We start from the raw sequence: 26,224 nt of genomic DNA, 5'->3' as shown, positions 1-26,224 counted from the left end.
ATTTAAATAAATTAAATATCTTAAATTTTAAAATAAATCAATAATTTAAATCTAATAAAATTGACTTCAACTTACACAATTATTAACACTCTTTAGGATCCAGATTAATCGGCCATGATAGAAATATTAAGTAGATACACGAACCCTGGTTTTCTTACAATATCTATGTCATCTAGTGAAATCAAGATTAGATGGGTCCGTTAATCTTTATGTAACTATTTTTTTAGTAACAACCACTTGCACCATTAACTCAGTAAAAGACAGAAAAATGTAGATAGGTGAACAACATACATTATTCATAGTGATCATTACATCGAACTCGATGAAGACCATAACATCAAATTAAACCATCTTAGAGCATGCGCAACGGGGATGACCCCGAATCCTTAGCGCTTAATGGTCCCATTAGTTTTAATATAATAATAATATTAAGTTTAATAAACGTAAGGATTGATCCGTAATTAGGTGGTTGACGGACTCGATCCTCGTGTTACGTGTCTGAATTTGAGTGGATCGGGCCGCTTTTATGTTTCGTATGGGGAAAAAAAGGATCATTTCGACCGAAGCAAAGAAAAAAAAATCCTCTCGACTTTCGACGGCGATTCTCTCGACCCACCATCGCAATTGGTCTTCCTCGGATCCTCAAGGTAAATAGAAGGCTTCTCTTCTAGATTAATCGATTTGGAATACTACAATCCCGGTTTGCGATTGTGAGAAACCCGATTCTTTCAATGAACAAAGCAAATATAGGAAAGATTATGAGAGCATGTATCATACTACACAATATGATAGTCGAAAATGAACGAGATGGATACATTCGTTACGATATATCTGAATTTGAAGAAGGAGACGTCATCAGAAGTTCAGAGGTCGAAACCGAGAGGCCTACAAATCTGAATAATATATTTCCCAATCGGAATGATCTTCGCGATAGGCATATGCATGAACGATTGAAGAATGATTTAATCGAAAATATTTGGAACAAATTTGGTGATGAAGATTAATAATTAGTTTATCTTTATATTTAATCATTGTATCTTTATTTTTAATCAATATATCTTTATACTTTATCTTCTAATAAATAAAAATTAAATTTCACTTTAAAAAAAAATATTTTTTTATTCTTAAAGACTCCTAATCGGAGATCACCATTGGACACACCATTTTTACTAGAGTTCTTGACTATTCAAAAAAAAAATATACTAAAATAATGGTAAGGACTCCAAGAAGGAGTCCGCCATTGCATATGCTCTATTACAAAAGCCAACCAATTACTTATAATTGAAACGCCACGTACAAGACCCCCATTTATTGATTATTATTTTGAAACCTGTTTAATAAGTAAATAGAGATATATAGTGATGATGGTGCATGATTGTGATGAGGATGGTGATGATGATCGATGGTGATGACGATTAAGCTTTGCTGGCGTGGTGGCCCATGTCAACGATCACGCTCTTGTTGAATTTCATGTAGGTGCTTGGTTCAGGGTACTCATCTTTGCGCTTCTCCCATATTATAGTGATTTTGCAGGAGCTGGTATCCTCAGTTTTGGGGATAAATTGGTAGATGACATCAAACACCTTGAGCTGCTCCATCACGTGACCCTCAAGTCCTCTTAAAACCAATGTTAAGTTCTCATCGTCTACCTCTCTCTTCTCCTTGAATACCTCTTCCTTTCCATCTTTACAAACAGAAATTCATTTTTATTCATTAATTTAATAAATTACCAACATGTGACTTATCATACCGCTATATATACTCATAAGGATATTATAAGATCATAATGAAATTTCAGCGGATTAATGTTCCGTTTAAATAGTCTGTACAGGTTGTACTACGTCACGAATCGATAAGTGAATCAAACCATAGAGAGAGAGAGCTGAATTCACAGTTCTACGTTCTTTAACTAGACCAACCAATCTAGATGGCTTTCGATATATGATGACTAGCTATGAATGATTTTAGTGTTTGTTTTCCATTCTTGTTTAATGTGACCGAGTCGATAATGGAAAATTCTTCTGCTAATTATAAACGCAACGCTAGCATGTATTTGTGTTTACAGTTTCAAAAAACTTCTGCTAAATAAACATGAAAAAATATTTTTAGGAAAACAAACTTCTGCTAAATAAACGCCAGCGTTAGCATGTATTTTTGTTTACAGTTTCAAAAATATGATAAACAATGAAAAGTTGTGTGTTTAAAGTACTTGGCAAAAGACTACTGAAACCCTAGTTTCACACAGGCACTATATATAAACTTAAACTCAATATAGTGTGTATATAAAGTGTGAATATATATATATATATATATATATATATATATATTTTTGACAAAGTTAGAATTTTTGTATTTATAAAAATGTTTGATTTAATCAAATGATTACAAAGTCGATAGACAGAATTTCTGAAAATCAAATTATTGTATAAGCAGAATATATATATATATATATATATATATATGGAGAAAATATAAGAAATTGTATTACTATACCCCATGTGTAGTTCCAACTCCTGATGGATCCGTGAGAGTCAGATTCTCCCTCGTGGACGGTGACATTTTTGATGTGGTGGCCGATGGCGTCAGGGAAGATATGGTTCTCGCTCTTCCACTTCTTGTAGTGTTTCTCCGCTGCTCCTTTCAACGGAACCTCCGTCACGTATGTTCCCGACGTCGCCATTTTTCTATCTTTGTTTTAAAGCTTCCACTTGTGTTTTTTTTTGCTTTGTTTTTGTTGATGAATTATCACATATCGCCTTCGTTTATATAAGCAGAGTGAATGTGACGGTTAAAACATGGTTTCTACCGTTTCCAATCATTTGATAGTGCGTGCTAGAATCTTATCTTCTTCATTTTCAAACCTATACTATTTAATGAGCGTACTGGTCATCGAAATGTGTGTGTTTTTAATTGGACACAACTTAGATTCACCCCACAAGATGAACTTTTAAATTCATCACACTTTTTATGACCAATCAAAGTGACACAAAGATTATTAATTAAAAAATATTAAATTAAATAAAAAATAGCTACAAAAAATAAAAACGCTAATTTTAACGACGCTAATGCTTTCAGCTAAACCCTAGACCCTAAATCTTAAATTCTAAACTTTATACCATAAATTCTAAACTCAAACCCTATACCCTAAACCCTAATCCTAGACCCTAAACCCTAATTATATACTCTAAACCCAAAAACTAGACTATAAACCTAAACTCTATACCATAAACCCAAGTCGTAGATCCTAAACCCAAACCGTAAATCTTAAACCCAAATTATATGCCCTAAACCCAAAACCTTAACCATAAGTCCAAACGGTAAATTTTAAACCCAAACCGTAAATCCTAAACCCAAAACCTATACCCTAAACCCAAATCCTAGACCTAAAACCCAAACGGTAAACCCTAAATTCAAACCCCAAACTTAGATGCTATAGGGTTTGGGTTAAGGTTTACGGTTTGGGTTTAGGGTCTAAGAGTTGGGTTTAGGGTATAGGATTTAGGTTTATAGTCGATTTTTTGGGTTTAAGATATATAATTTGGGTTTAGGGTCTAGGATTAGGGCTTAGAGTATAGGATTTGGGTTTAGAGGTTTGAATTTGGGTTTAGAATTTAGGGTATAGGGTTTAGAATTTAAGATTTAGGGTTTAGGGTTTCGCTGGAAGCGTTAACGTCGTTAAAATTAGCGTTTTTATTTTTTGTAGCTATATTTTATTTAATTTAATATTTTTTAATTAATAATCTATGTGTCAATTTGATTGGTTTTAAAGGGTGTAGTGAATTTAAAGGTTCACCCACTAAATTTTGTTCTTTTCAATAATAAAAATAAAATGATAGTCGACCACGTTATTAATGTGGCATGTGGGTAGTTGGGCTATTATCTATAGTATTAAAAGAGAAGTACTCATTTGAAAATGTTCTTACTTCATTAATTAAACTCCTTTTTTTTTTTGCTTGTCTTTTTCAGTTGCATTTATGAAATATCCTAAAACGAATAAAACTGCCTAATTTATTACTTGTCTTTTCAGTTACATTAATGAAATATGCTTAAATGAATTTAAACTTCCTATTTTATTGTTTGTCTTTTTCAGTTAACTTAATGAAATGTCCTTAAATAAATTTGGACATAATGTCATTTAATCAACCCAAAAAACTCATGAGTTATCCTTACGTGCATAATTTTAATAATGGAGATTTTTAAAAACGTGCATCATTAAAATGTTACCTAAAACATGCAGCACTAATATATAACATGCATCAATAAAACTAGAATTTGACTCACACAATTGTACGGATATTATTTTCAGTTGATTAAATTTAAAAATAATTATTTATTCAAAAAATATTTAAGAATGGCTATGTTTTAAAGAATTATATGGTATTATTTGCTCATAACTCATTTGTCATTTGATAATTTGTTAGAAATAAAATTTTAGCATAATATAAATCAATTGTCATTTGCTAAATTTATGGTTTTTATTTATATTTTTTATTATTTAATTATAATATTTTTATTTTATATCTGAAAGATAAATGAATTTTCTTTCAAACAATATTTTTGTAAATGTATTTTTTTAAAAATAATCAATTAAAATTGTTATTATCATTGAATATCATTATTTTTGACATAATTTGAGTTTTCGTTTACATCAAAACTTATCATATTTTAGGATAATTTTAATTTAAAATGTAATTTTCATATTTTTCAAACAAATTCTAAAAATATCTTTTAAATATTTTGTTATAATTGTTAAAAAAATATTGAGTTGCATTTCTAATAAAAAGGTAAAAATATTAAACGCAAGGACTGAACCAGATTACCTTTTGGATCGCCGGACCATGGTTGAATTGCAAATTAATAGATTAATAAATTGTAACATATGGTTTTGTGGTTTTGTTAAACACATCTTGAAACCACAGGATTTCTGTTCTTTGTAAAGTAACGGAAATTACTTTACAAAACTTAAATAAATATTTGCTAAGATCTTTAAATAAGTCAATTTGCAGTGAGGGAGACGCTGATTCTTGCATTTCAGTGATCCAGTACTCTTATTGAAAGCGTTGCTAGATGGCGTTTTTGCTAAACAACACCTCAATTGCATCTCACCTCCGATCTTCTTCCCAGGTTTTGTGATTTTGCTTCACTTTGATGTCTGACTGAATCTCTTCTTTGTTGTGATTCATCTGTGTTCTTGTAGGGATCTTTTTAAGGAGGAGACAAGATGAGATTGGTCAAGTGTTGGTTCTGCTCTTCTACGATATATCGAAGCGAGGATTGTGGTGGCGCGGTGGTTGATTGGTTGCTGGAGACGGTGGCTATCCCCGGTGATCGATGGGTGTGGTTATCGAGAGCTTTGTCTGGGAGCCAACCTCAAGCGTCTTTGTCTTCTTCCTCCTCTCCACATTTCGCTTCTGAGTCATCTTTAAACTTACGGCACCAGGTCCTCTTCCATTCGATTTCAATCATGTGATCCTCAGTTTAATGTGTTAGATACTGAGGAATGATATGTGGTTTCTGGTTTCATTTTTGGCATTTTGATCTGTTTTTTTTTTTTTTTTTTGTGGTTAAATATGTTAGCTTTGGATGCGTTGATGTCAAATTAAGCTTACTAATTGCTACTGACTCTGACTTTTGATGATGGTTGGTTATTGATTGTTTCTTCAACAGTCTCTTGGTTGGGCTCTTCTTTACTGTTGATGCCTTTGTGTGCTGCAGATACACAAGGTAGCTTCATGGTGGAACGTGCTTTACAGACCCCAGAAGCTTGTGTGGAATCAAACTAACCTTTCCTTGAGGATCCTGCAACATCTCTGTCTCCGTTCTCTACGGCTTTCTACTTGGTGATTGTTAGTCCCATCTTATATGATTTCTACAACTATGGACCTGAGGACCGCCAACTCTCTCTTCTATTGACCGAGTTCTTGCAGGTTTGTCTAAACACTTCTCTTCATTTTCACATTCTTTGCTTGCTTTTGCCATGGAAGTCTTGTTCTTAGAGCTGAACTTGCTCTTGAGTAATCTTTCAATGAGTCTCATTCTTTTGGATTATGATGTTTGATCGCAGAGTGTTGCGCTTCTCGGGGCACTGCTATTCTTTATCGGAATGAAGATGTGACACCCGTCACTTTCGAAATAGTAAAAATACTTCGATAAATACAAATATCTGAAATATCCATATATAAATATTTGAAAGTCCACATCCACGCATGAATTCCATAATATAAAATAAAATCTGAAACATAAGGTACGACATAAACCGAGAATCCAAAATACGAAATACCATAACGATAAAAGTCCAAAGGCCTAGAGGCCCGATAACGATAAAATCGATAAAACGATAGAAGTCCAAAAGCCCAATAGCACCGGTCCGAAAAATCACTCCTGCTCATCGGTCTCACCTGAAAGGGGGAAATAAGGAGGGGTGAGCGACAGGGGAATCGCCCAGTGAGGTATGGGATGCTAAACCGCAAACCACTGACTCAGTTCATAGCACTACAACTATGTAGGCCTAGCTCTAGCACGAGACAATCACGGTGCCTATTACACCACACAGAACAATCACATATGTCTAGTGGACTAGACATGATACAACCAATGCGATAATAGCATATCACATTTCCTCATAAGGATATAAATATATATAACTCTACAGGCGTCGCTAGCACAGTAGTCCACACTGCACCCCGCAAATCTCTAAGGCGTCGTAAGTACAAACGTCTCTGTACCCCCGCAAATCTCCACAAACATGGCAGCCAGTGCAAACGTCTCTGCACCCCGCAAAACTCCTCAAACATAGGCAGCCAGTGCAAACGTCTCTGCACCCCGCAAATCTCCAAAACATGGACTCGCATATATATACATATATATAACAATTCTTAACATCAATCATTTCAATCAACCGTTGAATCCTCTATTATCCTATTTCCGGTTTAACAATCAATAATAATAATAAACAAGCAAGACTCTCAAACAGACTCGATTCACAGAGACGGATCATGTTTCGAAACTAAACTTTCCATAACGGTAGTACTAAACTAGCTCGGGATTTAACGGAGTAGCCCTCACCTTAGCAATGAAGAGAAGTGGTATATATGAACTCCAGCTGCTCAAATGGACTCCAAATCTGAAATCAGATCGAAATTTCGAGTCAGAACGCCTTTCGAACGGTTTAAAACGGGTATTTACGGAAAAGTCAACCCGCTGGTCAAAGATTAATTATTTAATTAATTAATTAATTAATTAATTAATTATTTAATTAATTAATCCGGTTTATCCTAACCGATTTTCAATTGATTTAAACCGACCGGTTTAGCCTAACCGAATTGAAATCAATTCAAACCGGCTAACCAACCGGTTAACCGAGTCAACCGAGTTGACTCACCGGGTCGACTCGGCCGAGTTAGCGAGTCGCCGGCGAGTCACCGGTGTCGGTCACCGGCGGCGACGGCGGAGATCCGGCGGTGGCTTACCGGAAAGTTGGCCGGCGGCGACGGCGGAGAACGGTGGTCCGGCGGCGGCGATGCGGCGGAGGACGGTGGTCCGACGGCGGCGCGTGGAACTCACGCGCGCGCAGAGGCGAATCTTCGGGGGGCGCGTACGGCTTCGTCCAGGCTCCGATCGCGACGCGGTTGGTGTCTACGGCTTCGTCTTGACGAGAGGAACACGATGATGGCCTTGGATGCACGAGATTCACTACGGTTAGAAAGTTATGATCGATTTACTAAAACGACCGAAACATAACTCAAAACATGGCGGTTTCCGGTTACCTCGAGCTGCGGTTGATGGTGATGACGAGCTTGATGACGTCCTGGCGTGCGGTGGCTCCGGCGAGGACTCTTGGTGAGCTTCTTCCTTCCCTCTCTCTCTCTCTCTCTCTCTCTCTCTCTCTCTCTCTCTCTCTCTCTCTCTCTCTCTCTCTCTCTCTCTCTCTAAAGAAAAATGACTTGACCCTTGGGCAAAGCCTAGGGTTGGGGTCATTACAGAAGAACTCTACGATGACCTCCTCCAAGCAGAACCAAAGAAGCCAAGCATAGCTGAGGAGCCTACAACACAGATAACTCTTCTTTGTCTTACCATTCTTCTCGTGTTCAGAAAATAATCAAAAACTTTTTATACATTTTGATCACAAATTCATACATTTTGATCACAAATTATACAATAATAATCAAAAACAATGTTTAATTAAGAACCCCAAAATAAAAAACTAACATTGGAGACCCAAAATCATGATATTTCTTAAGTGAGTTTCTTAGTTGCTTTTAATTACTAAAATAATGATTAAAAGACTCAAATGGCTATTTGGGTTAATCATGCTTTCAACTCTGCGATCGGTGGGGGCCAATGAGAATACACATATGACGACTCCACTAGTTCCCTAGGATCTAAATTAGTTGACCATAAAATTAGAATTAGATGAGAACCCTAATTTACTGTATTCGAATGGTGTTCCATCAAAAATTGGTCCAGTTTCGTCATTTTTCGGTTTGTGAATAATAGTATTCTCTATGACAATAAAATATAAAGGATTAATTAAGAGATTCTTAAAATATGGTAAAACTAAAACATATATAGTAAAATGAGAGATAAGCATATTTTCGAACCAAAGCAATTCATAGCGCACAACTACATGTCTAATTATATATGAATATTGTAAATTATAAACACTGGAAATATATAATTATATAGATGATCAAGATTTTATTTTGGATAATCTGCTTTATTTGAAAATTAAGTAATGATAAACTGAAAAAAAAAAGTAATGATAAAATTGTTCAAAGAAATTGATAGAAATCCTTTAAGCAATGTTTCGACATGCATAAGAGGAATGTTTTGCATGGCATGATGCAAACAGTGGTGCTGATACCATTGGTTAACAAAATGGTTGACAGTTTACTAAATCTTAACCTTGAGAAGTATATGCCTAGTCGATGGTTTTTGCGATAGTGATTAAACATATAGTGGATTTGGTTGGGTTTAAAAAAAGCATATGGTGTACTATCAGTTTTTAGGTGCTCGTAATGAACACATTGACTATGTCGTCTACTCCATTCAGAATTTGAAGTACTCACTTGGGCAGTGTATGCTCAAACACTTAATAGTATAAAATTTTGGAACATTTAGTTAAGAAAAGACGCGAAAGACGCGTCAACATGAGGTTCGCATTATTAAAAAAAAAACATGAGGTTTGGCACAAATTTTTGAGAGAGATAAAGAACTTAAGAGATCGAGTAAGAGTTTCCATGCTTTCATTTTATTCTTTGTTCTTCGGAAAAATAATAAAAGTGCAGATTTGTTAGCTAAAAGTGCTATATTTTTTCGAGAGTTATTCTATTACGGTTTGATTTTTCAAACCATCTCAAATATAAGTAATAGAACGGCATTATGATTTTGAGAAAAATAAACACTGAAACTGTATTATTTTATTCAAGTTAACTGAGGACCAAATCCTTACATTTCTATTTGATCAGACCAATATGAGTTGGACCCTTGTGGGGAATGCAACTATACACCAACCACTTTGGCGGCTTGAATTGGTAGTTCTGTACATTTCTTTGTCGAAACCATTTGTTTCCTTCTTCAACAGGAATCAAACTACGGGTTAAGAACGCACAGCATTTAGAAAATTATCCACAAACCTATGACACACTTAATAACACTGGAATATATTGATAAGTAAACAAGAACATATTATCAAAGCATAACATATCAAACCGGTCGATGACCACAAGAACATATCAGATCATGGTCTTACAAAGATATAAACTCAGCAAGACCCCATTTATTGAATTGAAAAGCATCTTAATAAGGTGGAGATGATATTGATCATGGTGACGGTGATTGTGATGGTGAATTGGTGATGGTGGATTGTGATGGCGATGATGATGAATGATGATGATTAAGCTTTGAGAACGTGGTCGTCCATGTCAGCAACCATGCTCTTGACGAGTTTCATGTAGCTGCTTGGTTCGGGGAACTCATCGTTACGCTTCTCCCATATCATAGTGATTTTGCAGACGCAGCCATCCTTCAACTTCGGAATAAATTCAAAGATGACGTCATACACCTTGAGTTGCTCCATCATGTGACCTTCAAGTCCTCTAAACGTCACCGATTTCTTCTCATCGTCTATCTCTCTCCTTTCCTTGAACACCTCCGGCTTCCCATCTTTTTACGCGAACACAAAATGTTCTTTAAATTTCGATCGGTCGGTCATTTCATTAATTATATATAGAGAAATTATTGGTTTCACCCTAACGTGAACCTCTAGATTCACCAACCGATAGTGTTTGAGTATTTGATATTTGATATCTTTTAAAAAAAAGAAACAAAATTGAATTTCCAAATAAAATTATATTTTTAAAATAAAACAATAAAAATACATAAAAATAGTTACAAAAAATAAATAAATAAATATTGTTAAACCGTTAGCAAAATACTAAAACCTATACCCTAAATCCTAAACTCCAAACCCTAAATTATAAACCTTAAATTTTGGATAAACCGTAAACCATTGGAAAATTTTAAACTCTAAATCATACATTAAAAACTAAATCTTAATAACACTAAACACTAAACTCTAATCACTAAACCCTAAACCTTGGATAAATCATAAACTTCAAATCAAAAATATTTAAAATTAAACCCTAGAGTTTATGATTTATCCAAGGATTCAGAGTTTACCTAAGGGTTTAGGGTTTAGGGATTAGGATTTAGGGTTTAGTGTTATTAAAATTTAGTTTTTAATGTATGATTTAGGGTTTAAGATTTTTCAACGGTTTAGAGTTTATCCAAAGTTTAAGGTTTAACGTTTAGGGTTTAGGGTTTAGTATTTAGGGTTTAGGATTTAGTATTTTGCTGAAGACTTAACAATATTAATTTATTTATTTTTTTGTAACTATTTTTATGTATTTTTATTGTTTTAGTTTAAAAATATAATCTAATTTGGATATTTACTTATATATTTTTTTAAAAGATATCAAATACCAAATACTCAAACACTATTGGATGGTGAACCTAGAGGTTGAATCCAATAATTTCTCTTATATATATATATATTTGCCAGACCGTACTAGTCATGAGAACACTTTTTTTTTTTGTCAAACGTCATGAGAACACCCTTATCGTAAGTTTTTCATTAGGTCTCTCAACAATAAAATAGTTTAAATAATAAAAATGTACGAGGGAAAAAAGTGAAATGGTTTATTATATAATAAATTTTTTGAAGAGTTCTTGAAACAATTGCTTTGACTCTATTGGTTTATTCAACTTTCTGGTTTTTAATTTAGTTACTTAACTAAACTACTTAAGAATGTATGTTGTTATTATATTGATAAGATATTCATGTGTATTTTTTGTCATTAATAATGCTCTGACGCATACTAAATTACTAATTTAAAGTATAGATATGTTGTTGTGGTAGGAAAATCAAATCAAACTTGGACTATTATAATCTATCGATATCAAAATTACAATGATATTTTACTGATTGCACCAGCCAATCCTGATTGATTGAATTCAAGTCATGACTCATGACTATGGTACATATTGAATGTTTGCTTACATTTGGTTATGTGTTCAATCTGTGTAAAACATGTCATCTAACATCTTAAGCAATTATTTTATTTGTTAATAGTAAACACAAATACTTGGAGAAAATCGCATAAAAAATCTTTAAAGTGGCAGCCACTTACACTTTAAATCTTGAGGGTATTTCACGAGCAGTTTAAACTTTCAAAGTGACACTTTTATCAAAAAAGACCTCTAACCTGGCTTACTTGTTCATCAAGTCAAAACGGTAACCGGTACTGTTCAAAATCGATGATGTGTCGGTTTTTTTTTTTTGAATTTTTTTTTAAAATTATTTTATTAATAAAATAAATATTAAAATAAAGAAAATATAAAAATTCATAAAAAAATTCAAAACAAATCAATTAAATAACTAAAAATTCAAAAAAAAAAATATTCACCAAAATTTTAAATTATTTTATTAATAAACTAAATCAAAAAATACAAATATATAAAAAAATCAAAAAAAAATTCAACCAAATCATAAAAAGTCAATAAAATTCACAAAAATTCAAAAAATTCACAAAATTATTTTAAATTATTTTATTGATAAAATAAATATAAAAATAATCACCCAAAATTTTACAAAAATAAAAGATTCACAACAATATTTAAGTATAAAATACATAAAATATTAAAAAATCGAAACAAATCACAAAAATTCACAAAAATCAAGAATAAAATTATATGTGGTTTTATAAAAGCGACTAAGGAATAACGTGCATTGAGTGCTATAAACTGGCTACCCTGAAGCTATCATTAGTATACATTCTTCCCTTTAACAATCCTGAACTTTTCCAAATCCAACCAACACACACATAGAACATAACATATTAAAAAAAATCCAAAATAGCAGTCAGTCTCTGGGTTATGATTACTCTAATTCAGATTAGAAAAATTCATTATCTTCAAAATGATTCTCGTGAATGATTTGTTTTAAATTGTTTATGAATTTTTATATTTTCTATATTTTCTATATTTTCTATATTTATTTTATTAATAAAATTTTAAAGACTTATTTAATAAAATATTGAATTAGTACATAAGAACATGTATAATGTTGTCATTGACTCGATTGATGTATTTGACTTTCATTTCTTTTTAATTTTCATTTAATTTCTTTATTTTGTGTTTTGTTCCGTTTAAACGTCTAAGTATATAATTTCTCTAATCCTAAATACAAAGTTTATAACAATTCATCTATGCACCATGATTATAAAATAAAAATATAAACTTGAACTTATTTGTGGAAACAGGGTTTAATTATAAAATAAATCTTAAACAACACATACAAAAATCAATCATAAAACTATAATAAAATAATTTATAATTTTATTGTTTTTATTAAATTAAAAAAAAAAACAAAACCCGTTGCGTTCCAACAGGCTTATATCTCGTACAAAATAATCTTAATTCATAAGGCAGTATAGTACTACTTCCGATACCTTGGTTTCATACATAGGCTATAGTTTAACTTAATAATGTTTATATAGGAATATATATTGGGGAAAATTAGCTAGAAAGTATAAGTAATACCGCGTGTGTAGTCCCAAGTCTTGATGGCCCCGTGAGAGTCCCATTCGCCTTCGTGAATGGTGACATTTTGGACGTGGTGACCGATGGCTTCCGAGATGGCATGGTTCTCGCTCCTCCACTTCTTGTAGTGTTTCTCCACCGTCCCTTTCAATGGAACCTCCTTCACGTATGTTCCCGACGTCGCCATTTCTGTCTCTCGTTTTAAAGCTTCGACTCTTTTTTGTTTGTTTGTTTGTTTTGGTTGATGAAATAACGCTTCGACTCTTTTTTGTTTGTTTGTTTATATAGTGGCGTGATAGTAAAAATATGGTTCTACTGTTTCTTTGATCAATCATTTGACGGTCAAGTTATATAAATGTTACTTTCAATGGTAATCAAATTCTCGATCGCTTTTTAATGAGGGTAGTCGGCACAGCAGAACTTAGAAGATAAGCATGCCAAAATACACATTATTGTGTCTATTTCTTCTATCTTTTTTCAACCCACTATTTAATGAGCATTATTGCCATTGGGTCACAAAAGTTACTAATCTATTTATGTAAATTATATTGTTCATCCAGCGTAAAATCATTGTCTAAGATCATTCCAACCACACTCCATAATTTACTACAAAATAGAATGAAAAATGGAGTAATGAACAAACAAAAAAAATGATTACTCCGTAAATGGAGTAATTTGTTTTTTATTTGTTCATCCCTCCATTTTCCACTCCATTTTACAGTAAATTGGAATGGGGTTGGAGATGCTCTAAAACGTTAGGCGTTATTGCGCTAATTAAGTGACGATAACACAACTTCTAGTAACTACAATGCTTAATCGAAAACTTAAATTATTATTTAGGCGGTCTTCATAAATGATAACAATATTATATAATATAAATACCAAATGTCCTGATTTGTAAATAATAAAATTTCATATTAATCTATTATGTTTAAAACTATAATATTATTATTATAATTTAAAAATAAATAATTTTATAACAATTTCACATGTTAGCGGACTATTGCGAAACTCCACTTGAGCAAATCTTGTACAACACAATTTTAGACTTCACCGAACCGAATCCACTCGAAACATTCTGGTGGCGTGCTTATTCGTGACGTTTCACAACTGTTATGCAACAGTATCAGATCGTTTTCATTTGATATAAGTAATATACTGAAGAAGGTATAGGCTCGAACCTTTCAGATGGCGCGTTCCACAGTATCGGTTTTACGTTCATTCACACTACTGTTATCTCTTCATCAAAATACAATGTGTAGAGTTTTTCAAGACCGTATATAAAAATTTGGAGAGTATAGATATTTATAAAGAACTTTTAATAAATAAAATAATTTAGAGGCCTATTCTATATATATATATCCTTCAAAAAAAAATTTAACAACTCAAACCAATATTTTATTGGGTAGTGTCCAAATCCAGAAGTCTTTTCTTTCTCTTGTGTTGTAACTATACTTTAGGTCTAACTCATTAATTTGTACATAACTTTTTGTAATATGTTTAGCCATCAAAAAGCATCTAAAATCGCATAACCGACTTTATAAGAAAGCGAATTGTGTACATATATGCAGTTTTATATAAAACAATCAACTAATTTATTTATTTTAATAATTTCTAATTTTCAAACATTATTTAGTTGCTTAATAATTTATACTATTGTGTCTGTATAATAACTCATTATCAAGTACTAGTGTGTTTGTAAGTTAAAATTTAATTTATTTTTTCATATATAATCGATCTTTATCTTTGATAGAAAATAAAATATGCAATCGAATTTAATCCAATTCCTGGCATGGTGATGATGAATTAATAGTTCAGATTGGGGTTGTAATTTTTAGCTGAACTCCATTATGATTTGAAAAATAGAAAGGTGGAATTTTGCGAGACCTAGACTATGTACAAAAATATGGTCATATCTTTTAAATGTTTTTGATGTGTCTATATCGCTAATAAATCTATGTTTCAAGAAAGAAAAGCAGCAATTAGTTCAGGGTGGTCTAGTGGTTGAAACATTTATAATGGTCGCAAAAGTCTGCGAAACTTAAAGAGGCCAGGAGATAATCATTGGTGTGGACTAGATGCCGTTAGGGTCATCACCAATCCTTCGTTGTGGCCTCGCTAGCTATCGAAACTTACTTGATCAGATCGATTGTCTGAGACATTAAGGTTTTACTGTGGTTAACAAGAATCGATCTCAAATTACGTCATTGCTCATGCTATCGTAAGAAGTGTACTGCGGGATGGAATTGGTTTGAGCCTTACTTTAGCTCCTGGCGGTCCGGCATGAGCTCACACACCAATGATTGATTAATCTTACCCTTAAGATTAAGGTGTTTGTCGTTGAGGTTTTGTTTTTCCTTTTTATGTCCATGGTTTGTTTACTTAGTAAAGCTCATTAGCGAAGCAATCATGCTTTAATTTTTCAAAAATGAATTTAAAAGCAAAAAAATTGAAAGTAAATATGTTAATTTGAAAAATCAGTTTTTCAAAAGTTTTTATTGAATGTTGTGGATATCTTTGGAAACGAATAACCGCTAACCAAAAAAAAATCACAACCAAAATATTTACAAACTAAAATTTAAAGCAAAAAAAAAAAAACTGAAGATACAACACCAAATACCTTAACTTTGAGCATCAAAGCATGTATAATGTTGAATTTGATGCATTACCACCACTTTCATTCTTCAACATAATCAGTTAAATCACACTCAACACAAAAATTATAACAAGTACAAAAACTAAAACACAAGAGAAGAGACAAAAAAAACACACACTGAAAATTACATATGACCATCTCACACTTATCAACTCTAAGCTAAAGTAATAATGTTAAATAGAAATCCCCTTTTATACACCCCACCAAATAGTCTTTGCAAAGAAAAGATCAAAGGCCTGAATATGTTACACACAAACGTGTCCGGCGTCATGAGTAGTGAAGCAAAACCTGCATAGTTCAAAGATGATGACCATGTTAGCTCTGTACATTCGAAAAACCAACCTGAGATCTTAAGATGCAAATGTAATGAGCATTGTTCTTACTACTCGCTCCCAAGGTTATCATAACTGAAACCTTCAGATATGGTCTCCAATCTCTTGTTGTCTCCTGCAATAAACACTTGTATTAGAGAAACACAACATATACTTTCTTCTTCGTCCTTTTTGAACAAACTCTCAATGTTTTCACCTTGATACTCTCCCCTGTCGCAGGAATCCAGGAAATTTTCAGCATCTGGCACAAGGAAAGGTGACTTATCATAGCTCTCCAGAATCTCTGGAATCAACAAGAAAGCTTATGGTTACAAACAATGAAACCTATTACTTCCTGTTTGCTGTCTCATGCTAACATGTATGAACAACGAGCGAGACAAAGTAGTAATAATGATAGAGAGAAAGACCTGAGCTCTGAGAAAAATCAGCAGTCAAGTCAGAGGGGCTGAAGTTCCGAGGGATCTGACCTAAGAACCCAAAAGTAGCAGCTTCTGAATCAAGAAGCGTCTCACTGAGAGGTTGTTGGTTGTTGTTGGACTCGTTACCAAAGGTTGAGATCAAAGTAGTGTCTCTAACTGTGGAATGCCCTCCCAAGGCGTTCCTTTCACCACCATACATGAAAGGAGCAGGGCTTGTAAAGGCGGTCTCAGAATTGATAAAAAAAAAAAAACGAAAATAAGGTGATGGAGAAAGGGAAGAAAGAAAAGAAACATGGAGGTACTGAGAAGGTTCGAGCGAGAAGTTGGTACCAAGTGTTGAAGAGTATGCAGAGAAAAGTGGAAAGCAGAACAATCAGTCGCATGTTCCATCATCATAATAGTCGCACCAGATATAGCAAAAACGAGTAGAGGCTGTGGACATCAATGGATCCCTCCTCTCTTGCAGTTTTGCGCGATACCCTGCATCCTCTACAAAAAAATGGTAGCCCCTAAACACTCTTAACTCCACCATTAAATAGCATGTTCCACACCTAGACCGTCCACCCTTAATAGTGCATGTGATGAGAAGCTCACGCTACTCTTAATTGAATGTAAGGAGCTTTGTCTGGAAAGTGTAGCTTTTGCAGGTTTGAGATGTAGAGTATAGAGCCGATCTTGAACAGCAATCAGTGGGGTTCCGGTAAGGGTGTGTTTTCCTAGTTTTATTGCTTATATGGTTCAGAGATTCGTGGTTAAAGTATGGTTGCTGAGAATATGAGAGTTCCCACACTTTCAAACCTTTCTCCATATTCTTGATACTTGACATTGTTTGAGGACAAACAAGGATCTAAGTGTGGGAGAATTGATATTTGGTGTTTTTGGCATCTTGTATATGTGTTTTCTAATTGGTTTTCAAGTTTTTATCGAGTCTTCCTAGTCCTTTTCGAGTCATTACAGGTATGGAGTTGCATTGGATGGGAGATAAACCAGTTGGAGGAAAAGAAGAGAAAAATAGTGCAATTTGGAGTTTTTCACGCAGAGCAGTCGTGCAGAGCAGTCTGGGGTGCATGTTCCAGCGATAGAGATTTTTAAGGAAGTTTCCAAATATTTCGGGATTTTACCTAGGGTTTCCCCATTTTTCTCCTGCAGTCGCCGGAGACCTGCAATATATATTTTATTATTATTCTAGGCATTCTACGTGACTTTTTAGAGAGATTTTGGAGAGAGAAAACTTGTACCCTTGTTAAGGGAGAAGAATCTCTACATCCTTTGGAAAAGATTTCTAAATCTTCTTTGCTTTTTATTATTAATTCAAACATGTTTTCTTCATCTGTTATCTCTGTGATTTCTCTGTCCATGGCTGAGTAATCCACTTGCTTAGTCTAAGGTGTTAGGGTGTTAGATCCGTGAGTTAAACATAGATAAGTGAATCCCTTGATTGTCTTCATTCATAACTATTTTTAATGCTTGCATTAAACTGGCCGCTTAATATTAGATCCTAGGTTTTAACATGTTCATTAACCGTGTAATAGATTGCTAGATCTGTTATGAATGAGCATTGCATCCCTAGTGGGAGTGGATATTAGGGTGTATTGTGAACATATCGGACTTGATCTCTAAAGCTTGCTAGCGCGTCTTGATCCAAACGAGAGTTTAGACATCAAGACCGACTTGCAAAGGAATCAATACCACGAGAGTGTGTTGATTCAACCTGAGTGATCCGAGTTATGGACTTACTCTTAATTGAACTTGAATGATTGTTTGGCTCACTCTTGTTTAACACCCGATCAAACCACCCTAGGCTAGCATTCTTAATCATCCGAAACCCTCAAATTTTAAAACTCCCATATTGTTTTAGCTTGATATTGATCCTATAGAAATAAAGTGTAATCATTGGTCTTTGTGGATTTGATCCTAAAGTGCTACATCGACATACCATTCGATTGTGGTAGTGTGCACATTAGGTTAATTGGTGTGCGTATACACGTAATATCAATAATCAATCTTTATCTTTTATAGAAAATAAAATATGCAATCGAATTTAATCCAATTTCTGGCATGGTGGTGATGAATTAATAGTTCAGATTGGGGTTGTAATTTTTAGCTGAACTCCATTATGATTTGAAAAATAGAAAGGTGGAATTTTGCGAGACCTAGACTATGTACAAAAATATGGTCATATCTTTTAAATGTTTTTGATGTGTCTATATCGCTAATAAATCTATGTTTCAAGAAAGAAAAGCAGCAATTAGTTCAGGGTGATCTAGTGGTTGAAACATTTATAATGGTCGCTAAAGTCTGCGAAACTTAAAGAGGCCAGGAGATAATCATTGGTGTGGACTAGATGCCGTTAGGGCTAGGCCTGGGCATAAAATCCGGAACCCGAAATCTGAACCGAACCCGAACCGAAAAACTCGAACCGTTATCCGACCCGAAACGTAAAAATACCCGAACGGGTCTTGTAGGGTGGTACAAAAAATATCCGAACCCGAAGTGTTATTAACCGAACCCGAACGGGTAACCCGAAAAATCTGAAATTAATAGTCAATATAAATATTTTGAAATATATATAAGTATCCCAATTATTAAATTCAATATTTGTGATAATATTATATATAATAATAAATATTAAAATTCTAATAAATGCTTTAAGTACATAATTAGTTATAAATAAGTATTTTATAATTTGCTCATTGAAATAAAAAATCTACTCTCTATAAGGCAATACATATTTTTTTACAAATGATGTTTGTTTTCATGTTTGATTTAACATTTTATTGTTATTTTATCAATTTTATATGTGATAGATTAATTTTTATTTAATTTAGATATTTTTCTTTATGTTTTACTTCAAAAAAATTATTTTTTACTTTGGTTATATCCGAACCGAACCGATATAACCCGAATCCGTACGATATATGATTACTTTATGAGTTTTATGATGCAATACAATTTTGAACCGAACCCGAAGTGTTATTATCCGAACCCGACCCGTACTAATAAAATTTTAGTATGGGACCTAGAAGCGTAAACCCGAAAATCCGAAAACCCGAAAAATCTGATCCGAATGCCAACGGGTACCCGAACGCCCAGACCTAGTTTGGACCATCACCAATCCTTCGTTGTGGCCTCGCTAGCTATCGAAACTTACTTGATCAGATCGATTGTCTGTGAGACATTAAGGTTTTACTGTGGTTAACAAGAATCGATCTCAACTAACGTCATTGCTCATGCTATCGCAAGAAGTGTACTGAGGGATGGAAGGTTTGAGCTTTACTTTGGCTCCTGGCGGTCCGGCATGAGCTCACACACCAATGATTGTTTAATCTTTCCCTTAAGATTAAGGTGTGTCGTTGAGTTTTTGTTTTGTTTTATGTTTATGGTTTGTTTTCTTAGTAAAGCTCATTAACGAAGCAATCATGCTTTAATTTTCAAAAATAAATTTAAAACCAAAATTTTTGAAAAAATATGTTAATTTTAAAAATCAGTTTTTGCTTAAGTTTTTATTGAAAGTTTTGGATATCTTGGGAAACAAATAACCGCTAACAAAAAAAAAAAAGCCACAGCACGTTTCAGTTTCGATCCACCTGCTGCGCGAAACTAAGTCACAATTATCCTGGTCACCTAACACAGATATAGACATATGCTTTAGCATTTGAATATCCGAAAAAAAAATCTATCCATGGGATGTATCTTCATTTGGAGATTAGCCTGGACCTCTCCATGGGTCTGGGATACCCCAGATTTTAAAACTTTTTCAAAAAAAAAAAAACAGTCACAACCAAAATATTTACAAATTAAATTTTAAAGCCAAAAAAAAAAACTAAAGATACAACAACACCAACCACTACCTCAACTTGAGCATCAAAAATTCAAATCTATGTATAATGTTGAATTTGATGCATACCACTACTTTCATTCTTTAACATAATTAGTTAAATCACACTCAACACAAAATTTATAACAAGCACAAAAACTAACACACAGGGGAAAAGAGACAAAAAAAAACACACACTGCAAATTACATATGACCATCTCACACTTATCAACTCTAAGCTAAAGTAATAATGTTAAATAGAAATCCCATTTTATACACCCCACCCAATAGTCTTTTGCAAAGAAAAGATCAAAGGCCTGAATATGTTACACACAAACGTGTCCGACGTCATGAGTAGTGAAGCAAAACCTGCATAGTTCAAAGATGATGATGACCATGTTAAGATCAGCACATTCAAGAACCAAACCTGAGATCTTAAGAGGCAAATGTAATGAGCATTGTTTCTTACTACTCGCTTCCAAGGTTATCATAACTGAAACCTTCAGATATAGTCTCCAGTCTCTTGCTGTCTCCTGCAATAAACACTATATTAGAGAAACACAACAGATACCTTCTTCTTCATTCTTTTTTTTAAACAAAGTCTCAATGTTCTCACCTTGATACTCTCCCCTGTCGCATGAGTCCAGGAAGTTTTCACCATCAGAAACAAGGAAAGGTGACTTATCATAGCTCTCCAGAATCTCTGGAATCAACAGAAAAGCTTATGTTACAAACAATGTATGAACAACGAGAGATACAAAGGAGTAATAATGATAGAGAGAAAGACCTGAGCTCTGAGAAAAATCAGCAGTCAAATCAGAGAGGCTGAAGTTCCTAGTGATCTGACCTAAGAACCCAAAAGTAGCAGCTTCCGAATCAAGAAGCGTCTCACTGAGAGGTTGTTGGTTGTTGCTGGACTCGTTACCAAAGGTTGAGATCGAAGTAGTGTCTCTAACTGTGGAATGCCCTTCCAAGGCGTTCCTTTCACCACCATACATGAATGAAGAAGCAGGGCTTGTAAAGGCGGTTTCAGACTTGATCATCCCTCCTCCTCCATTCATTCCTTGCATCATAGGAATGTTTGTGGTGGTCTGCGATGAGAGCATGTTCGGAGAAGAAGTATCAACTCTCCTTGCATGGGTCGATATGTTCACAGAAGAGGCTACGTTTGTTGTGTTGAGTGTTGAAGATCCATTGAGGTATGGATTAGACAGACTCGAGGGCATTGATTTCAGAGATTGATCAGTGTGCTCTGAGGCATAACCCAAATGTTTCTGATTCACTGTTATTAAGAGAATCGATTTCAGTTGCATAGATTAGTACAAACTTGTAGGACCAGTAATAAAGAGACCCTAAAGTAATAAAGGCTTACTATCTTAGGCTCAGTCCAAAGGAATCTTACTTGATTGAATATGAGAACCATTTGTGTTTTGGACGGAAGCAGCTCCACTTGGATGCATCTGCTGCATGTGGTGAACCTGCTGCTCAAGAAGCTTGTTGAATTCCATGATCTGGTGTTTGACCATGAGCCTAAGATAGTAAGCCTTGAAGAACTCACGATTCTCTTCTTCAAGCTTCTGCCAAACTGTTAATAAAAAAAAGAAGAGAAATCCAGCTTTAAAGCAAGACTATTCGTTTACACATGATTTTGGATAGGGATGTCCTGAACATATTTACACTTTTAATCAAAGTATATTGGATCCAGAAAAGTAGAACAATCAGTGAAAAAATGACTACACAATCAGGCTCGAGTGTAAATCAAAAACTAATTTAAAGAATATGGATTACCTAGTTCTGTGAAACCAGGCTCGATTTTAGCTTGCTCCAGTAAAGTTTCCACGACTTCTTTTTGATTCATGTAGAGTTGAAGGCATCGTTCTATAAGGTTTTGAACCTGAGATGGGAAAATAACAGACAAAACTAAGTTAGTTGCTTAAGGTTCGACAGAAAAGTTGGAAGTGTAGACAAGAGATATAAATATATAATTGTATATTCATAGGTTCATTCACACAATGAAGCTGAATGTCTTTTTCATCAAGTATGATGCTTTTGATATTAGAGGGTGTTACAAATTTCTAGTTAAAAATCGAGCTATATACCACTATCAAACATATTCCTCCTCCAATACATAATTAAAAAAAAAAAGACATCTCCTTTTTTCTACAGTTTCATAAAAGTTATTTCAAAAGTATTTGAAGAGGGCAGAAAGGAAAAAAATGGCTCTTTCTATCATTACTAAAAACATAAACCTTTTGGATATGCCATCTAAATGACATTCTATAGGATAATATGAATCTACAAAGATACAACAACATCAATATGTCCAGACAGAAAGTAAATATTTTAATTTTAAAAAGTTGAGATTGTAGTTCACTATGCTAACAACACCCTTCTTTAAATTTAATTACCAGTTGTATATCTTGACGTGAAACCCTTCTCACTGTTCCTCCACTTGACATGGCTGAGATTTTTTGTTAAACAGAGCTTGTTCCTGTCATGTAGAAGCAGTATATTATACATAGAGTCTGTACATGGGAAAATGAGATTGAAACGGTTAAAAACTCCAACACTATATGGAGAGATAATACATCTTGCAATATCCTCGATCATTAGACACAAAGACTCTGTCTCACATTCTAAACTCAAGTATTTAGACAGGAACTCAAAAGCAAGAACCCAGATAAACAAATAATGTACTTTCACAGTACTTTTTGGTGTCCTCAAAAAATAAATAAATAAAACAATGTCTAAACATCAAACAATCAATGGTGCCATTTCTAGAACAATCAATACTAATTTCTGTCAACATGGCCAAAGGTTTATGTTCAATCAAGGACTACAAAAAACATCAACCAGCTTCTATTACGAAACAGACTATGTAATATGTTTCCAGAAGAGGTAAAACCATTACAACACACATAAAGCTGATTTCCCCCAGAAATGAGATGAAAAATCAAAACTTTATCGATCAAGATTCAAAAAATCAAAACTTTCAATCGATTTCGTTTTCGGACACAACCGGATCAAATTAAGAAAACAATACTTTAAAAAGAACATGCGACTCTCAATCAAAACAAACACAGAACCAATTCGATTTACGAAAAAATAAGACAGAGGCTTTAACAAGATCAGTAACCTCGGTCGCAAATCCGAGATCAATCGTCGTCGAGGGAGAGAGAGAGAAACCTAACCTCACTTTGATCTTCGTCGTCGTGGATCGATTCCTTTACTCATTTTTTTCCATTTTCTTTTTGATTTTACTGATTTTATTTATTTTTAAAATTACACATTTCGGCTCTGGAGCTCAGGAAGCTGCCACGTGTAAAATGTGTGACTATGGTGGATCCCATGCATGGAGAGTTATCTGATCTTCTTGTTAGGACAGTCAATTTTTTTCTGGTCAACGATACGGAGAGAAGAAGAAGAATATCATGTTAACTTTAATTTATTTTGTGATAATTTACATTTTATTATATTTTTATACATTAAATTAGAACTTTTATAAGAAAATTAATATTTTAGGCTTTAAATTTAAGATGATTATTTTATATTCCAAAATCTGCTATTTTAATTTTATCTTATCACTCTAATTCAGATTATTACCCGAATTATGATTTCTTTTTGATTTGGCTTAAAAATATAATATATGTAAATAAATATTCTAAAATAGCATTAACACCATTTGTTAAAAAATCAACACAAAAGAAAAACAATATCTAAAAGAATCGATTAAAATTTAAAATAGATTTTTATTCTACATTTGAGTTTGGATTTAGTGACTAAGATTTGAAGTTAAGTTTTTAAAGGCTCGTGTTGGATTAGGGATTATAGTGATCTAGTTGTTTTTTTATTGTCAAATGAATACTATTTTGAAATTTTTTACTATCAAGTGCTATTTTTTTTTATAAACTTTTAATGTATGTTATTTTGGAGATTTGCTATAATAAATTTATATCAATTGTTAAAACTTTCCTCTATTTTGCTTGTATAACTTTGATAGTATGTGCTAAAAGAGTGATCATTGCATGTTTTTGAGACAAAACTAACTAAACAAGGAAACCAATGGAGACAAGTTTGTAATAACAAAATAAAAAGATTCACTACACAAATCTACATGAGTATTCTCAAAGCATTAACACAACACAGAACAAACCATGATCCATTGTTCTAACAAGAAAGAAAGATTTAGATAAGGAAGTTGGTTTAGTCACGCTTCTTGAACCCAAACCTTCCACTTGGGATTCGACTGAGAAAGCCAGTATCCATCTTCTTATAGTGACTATGAAACTTCATCAGCAGAGAATCAACAAAACCATCAACTTCGTCTTCATATCTCTCATACAGAACCGGCATTGTATGAGCTCCCACAAACCCTTCACACATACAAAATGGATCAACCCTTAGAAAAAAAAAAATCTTATTAACTCAAATTCTCAATCTCTCTAAAGAATCTCACTCACCAATATACAAAACAGTTAGGAAGTTGCAACAGCTCCCGATCATTGCGGCTAGCCATAGTCCAATCGCAGCCTGAACATGATGTTAATACAGAATCATTAACGTTCCATGACAACATTATACATTATGCAGATATGTTAATAAGATATACACTACCATGAGGAACTGTTTCAAACTCCCTCTACAAGCCAAGTCCTGAAGAAACATCAAACCGCGGTTAACCTCTGTTCCAACGGTCACACCCACATCAGCAAAGAAGTCTTTTGGAAGGACAAGGCGAGGCACTCCAGACTGTGAGCTGCTTTGAGACATTTATAATAAATAAAAACTTGTTTAGATTGCAATCACAAGGAACCTAATGATATGTTTATATAACAGCAGAAACATAGAGAACCAACCGGTTTAGAGCCCCTGAGGCATTAGACCAGACGAATTGCACGATCATACCAAGCAAGAGACCGTAACAAACGAGAGAGAGAAAATGGAAGTTGATCCACTCGAAAAGCACCCAGATCGCAGTAGCTCCCATCAGAACACTTGCGGAGATCTTCTTGTTCCTCCACAACAACACATCAGCAGCTGAAAAGAATAGAATCTCTCAAAAGACTTTGTTAGAACCAAAAAAAAAACCACACACACACACACAAAACCAATCTCACATAATAATATCATTGAGTTTTCTTACATTTGCCACCGCCTAAGACATGATGGATCGGCTTCTCCCGACCGAACATGCGGTTGAAACGAGAAGAGACGGTATCATCTTGTTCGAAGAACGAAACGTTCTTTTTCTTCTGAACTGTCTCAGTGAAGTTATCAACGAAATCGTTGATAACGTCCTCTACAATATTCTTCTCATGCATGATTCTGAAACAGAAAATGGAATCTGAGATTCTCAAACAAACATATAAAAATCGGATCTTCGGACCAATACTGTCCTAAAACTTAAAACCCTTGAAAGTATCCAACTTTTTAACTAGTTCGTTGGTGATGATTACAATGACATGAAACCCAGATCTTATAACTTGGCGAGAAAGAGCAGAACGAGAGTAAAGATGGAGATGACAAAGAACAGACCTGGAGGAGTTGGTGAACAAGAATTTGGTTTCTGAGAATCTCACACAAATGAAAAGTTTTTCTGTTTGTGGATTCTGAGGGAGATGAACCACAAAGAATGAAAGATTGAACTGAAAAGAAAGCGATGGGATTGGTTAGGTGGGATAATTGAATTGAAACTGTAATGGTTTTTATGTTTTAAAAATGTGGGTAAGTTTGGAGTTTTGTTGTGTATGGATGGGAGTTTCAGCTGCCCACGTGCTACTCGTGACATTGTTCTGACGTGACCCATAAAATAGTATATCTCATATGCAATGTTCTAAAGTTGGTGTAGTGATAGGCAAAACGATTTTCTTCATATGATTTAAATTGGTTCAAACCATTT

General features: G+C 33.9%; 4 protein-coding genes across 9 annotated transcripts; all 4 read right to left on the bottom strand.

Moving 5' to 3' along the window:
- Positions 1 to 1,093: 1,093 nt before the first annotated feature.
- LOC106351149 (MLP-like protein 328) lies at positions 1,094 to 2,748 on the bottom strand. The gene is made up of 2 exons (XM_013790970.3): positions 2,494 to 2,748; positions 1,094 to 1,684 (listed from the first exon to the last, which is right to left on the bottom strand). The coding sequence occupies exons 1-2, from the start codon at positions 2,678 to 2,680 to the stop codon at positions 1,416 to 1,418; spliced, it is 456 nt and encodes a 151-aa protein (XP_013646424.2). The 5' UTR covers positions 2,681 to 2,748; the 3' UTR covers positions 1,094 to 1,415.
- A 6,890-nt stretch (positions 2,749 to 9,638) lies between these two features.
- LOC125580375 (MLP-like protein 328) lies at positions 9,639 to 13,368 on the bottom strand. Its single transcript, XM_048744758.1, has 2 exons — positions 13,102 to 13,368; positions 9,639 to 10,164 (listed from the first exon to the last, which is right to left on the bottom strand). The coding sequence occupies exons 1-2, from the start codon at positions 13,286 to 13,288 to the stop codon at positions 9,896 to 9,898; spliced, it is 456 nt and encodes a 151-aa protein (XP_048600715.1). The 5' UTR covers positions 13,289 to 13,368; the 3' UTR covers positions 9,639 to 9,895.
- Positions 13,369 to 15,749: 2,381 nt separating this feature from the next.
- Positions 15,750 to 23,605, bottom strand: LOC111197976. Of its 5 annotated transcripts, none has more exons than XM_048744755.1 (8): positions 23,517 to 23,605; positions 22,734 to 22,816; positions 22,114 to 22,219; positions 21,728 to 21,910; positions 21,113 to 21,607; positions 20,942 to 21,028; positions 16,141 to 16,204; positions 15,750 to 16,045 (listed from the first exon to the last, which is right to left on the bottom strand). In XM_048744755.1, coding segments are annotated over exons 2-8 (987 nt in total). In that variant the 5' UTR covers positions 22,785 to 22,816; positions 23,517 to 23,605; the 3' UTR covers positions 15,750 to 16,044. The 5 variants fall into 5 exon arrangements, with proteins under 5 accessions (XP_048600712.1, XP_048600713.1, XP_048600710.1 ...); XM_048744756.1 differs by having other exon boundaries at positions 23,462 to 23,567; XM_048744753.1 differs by lacking the exons at positions 15,750 to 16,045; positions 16,141 to 16,204 and adding exons at positions 20,378 to 20,694; positions 20,795 to 20,858.
- Positions 23,606 to 24,388: 783 nt separating this feature from the next.
- LOC125580374 (reticulon-like protein B8) lies at positions 24,389 to 26,099 on the bottom strand. Of its 2 annotated transcripts, none has more exons than XM_048744752.1 (6): positions 25,861 to 26,099; positions 25,469 to 25,650; positions 25,182 to 25,362; positions 24,940 to 25,081; positions 24,786 to 24,855; positions 24,389 to 24,698 (listed from the first exon to the last, which is right to left on the bottom strand). In XM_048744752.1, exons 2-6 carry the CDS (start codon positions 25,644 to 25,646, stop codon positions 24,529 to 24,531), a joined length of 741 nt encoding a protein of 246 aa, XP_048600709.1. In that variant the 5' UTR covers positions 25,647 to 25,650; positions 25,861 to 26,099; the 3' UTR covers positions 24,389 to 24,528. The 2 variants fall into 2 exon arrangements, with proteins under 2 accessions (XP_048600709.1, XP_048600708.1); XM_048744751.1 differs by having other exon boundaries at positions 24,940 to 25,084; positions 25,861 to 26,048.
- Positions 26,100 to 26,224: the final 125 nt, after the last annotated feature.

This window comes from Brassica napus, chromosome C1 (genome assembly GCF_020379485.1).
Source record: "Brassica napus cultivar Da-Ae chromosome C1, Da-Ae, whole genome shotgun sequence".
Lineage (NCBI taxonomy): Eukaryota > Viridiplantae > Streptophyta > Magnoliopsida > Brassicales > Brassicaceae > Brassica > Brassica napus.
The sequence above is the reverse complement of the archived record's forward strand: the minus strand, read 5'-3'. Positions and strand labels throughout refer to the sequence as shown.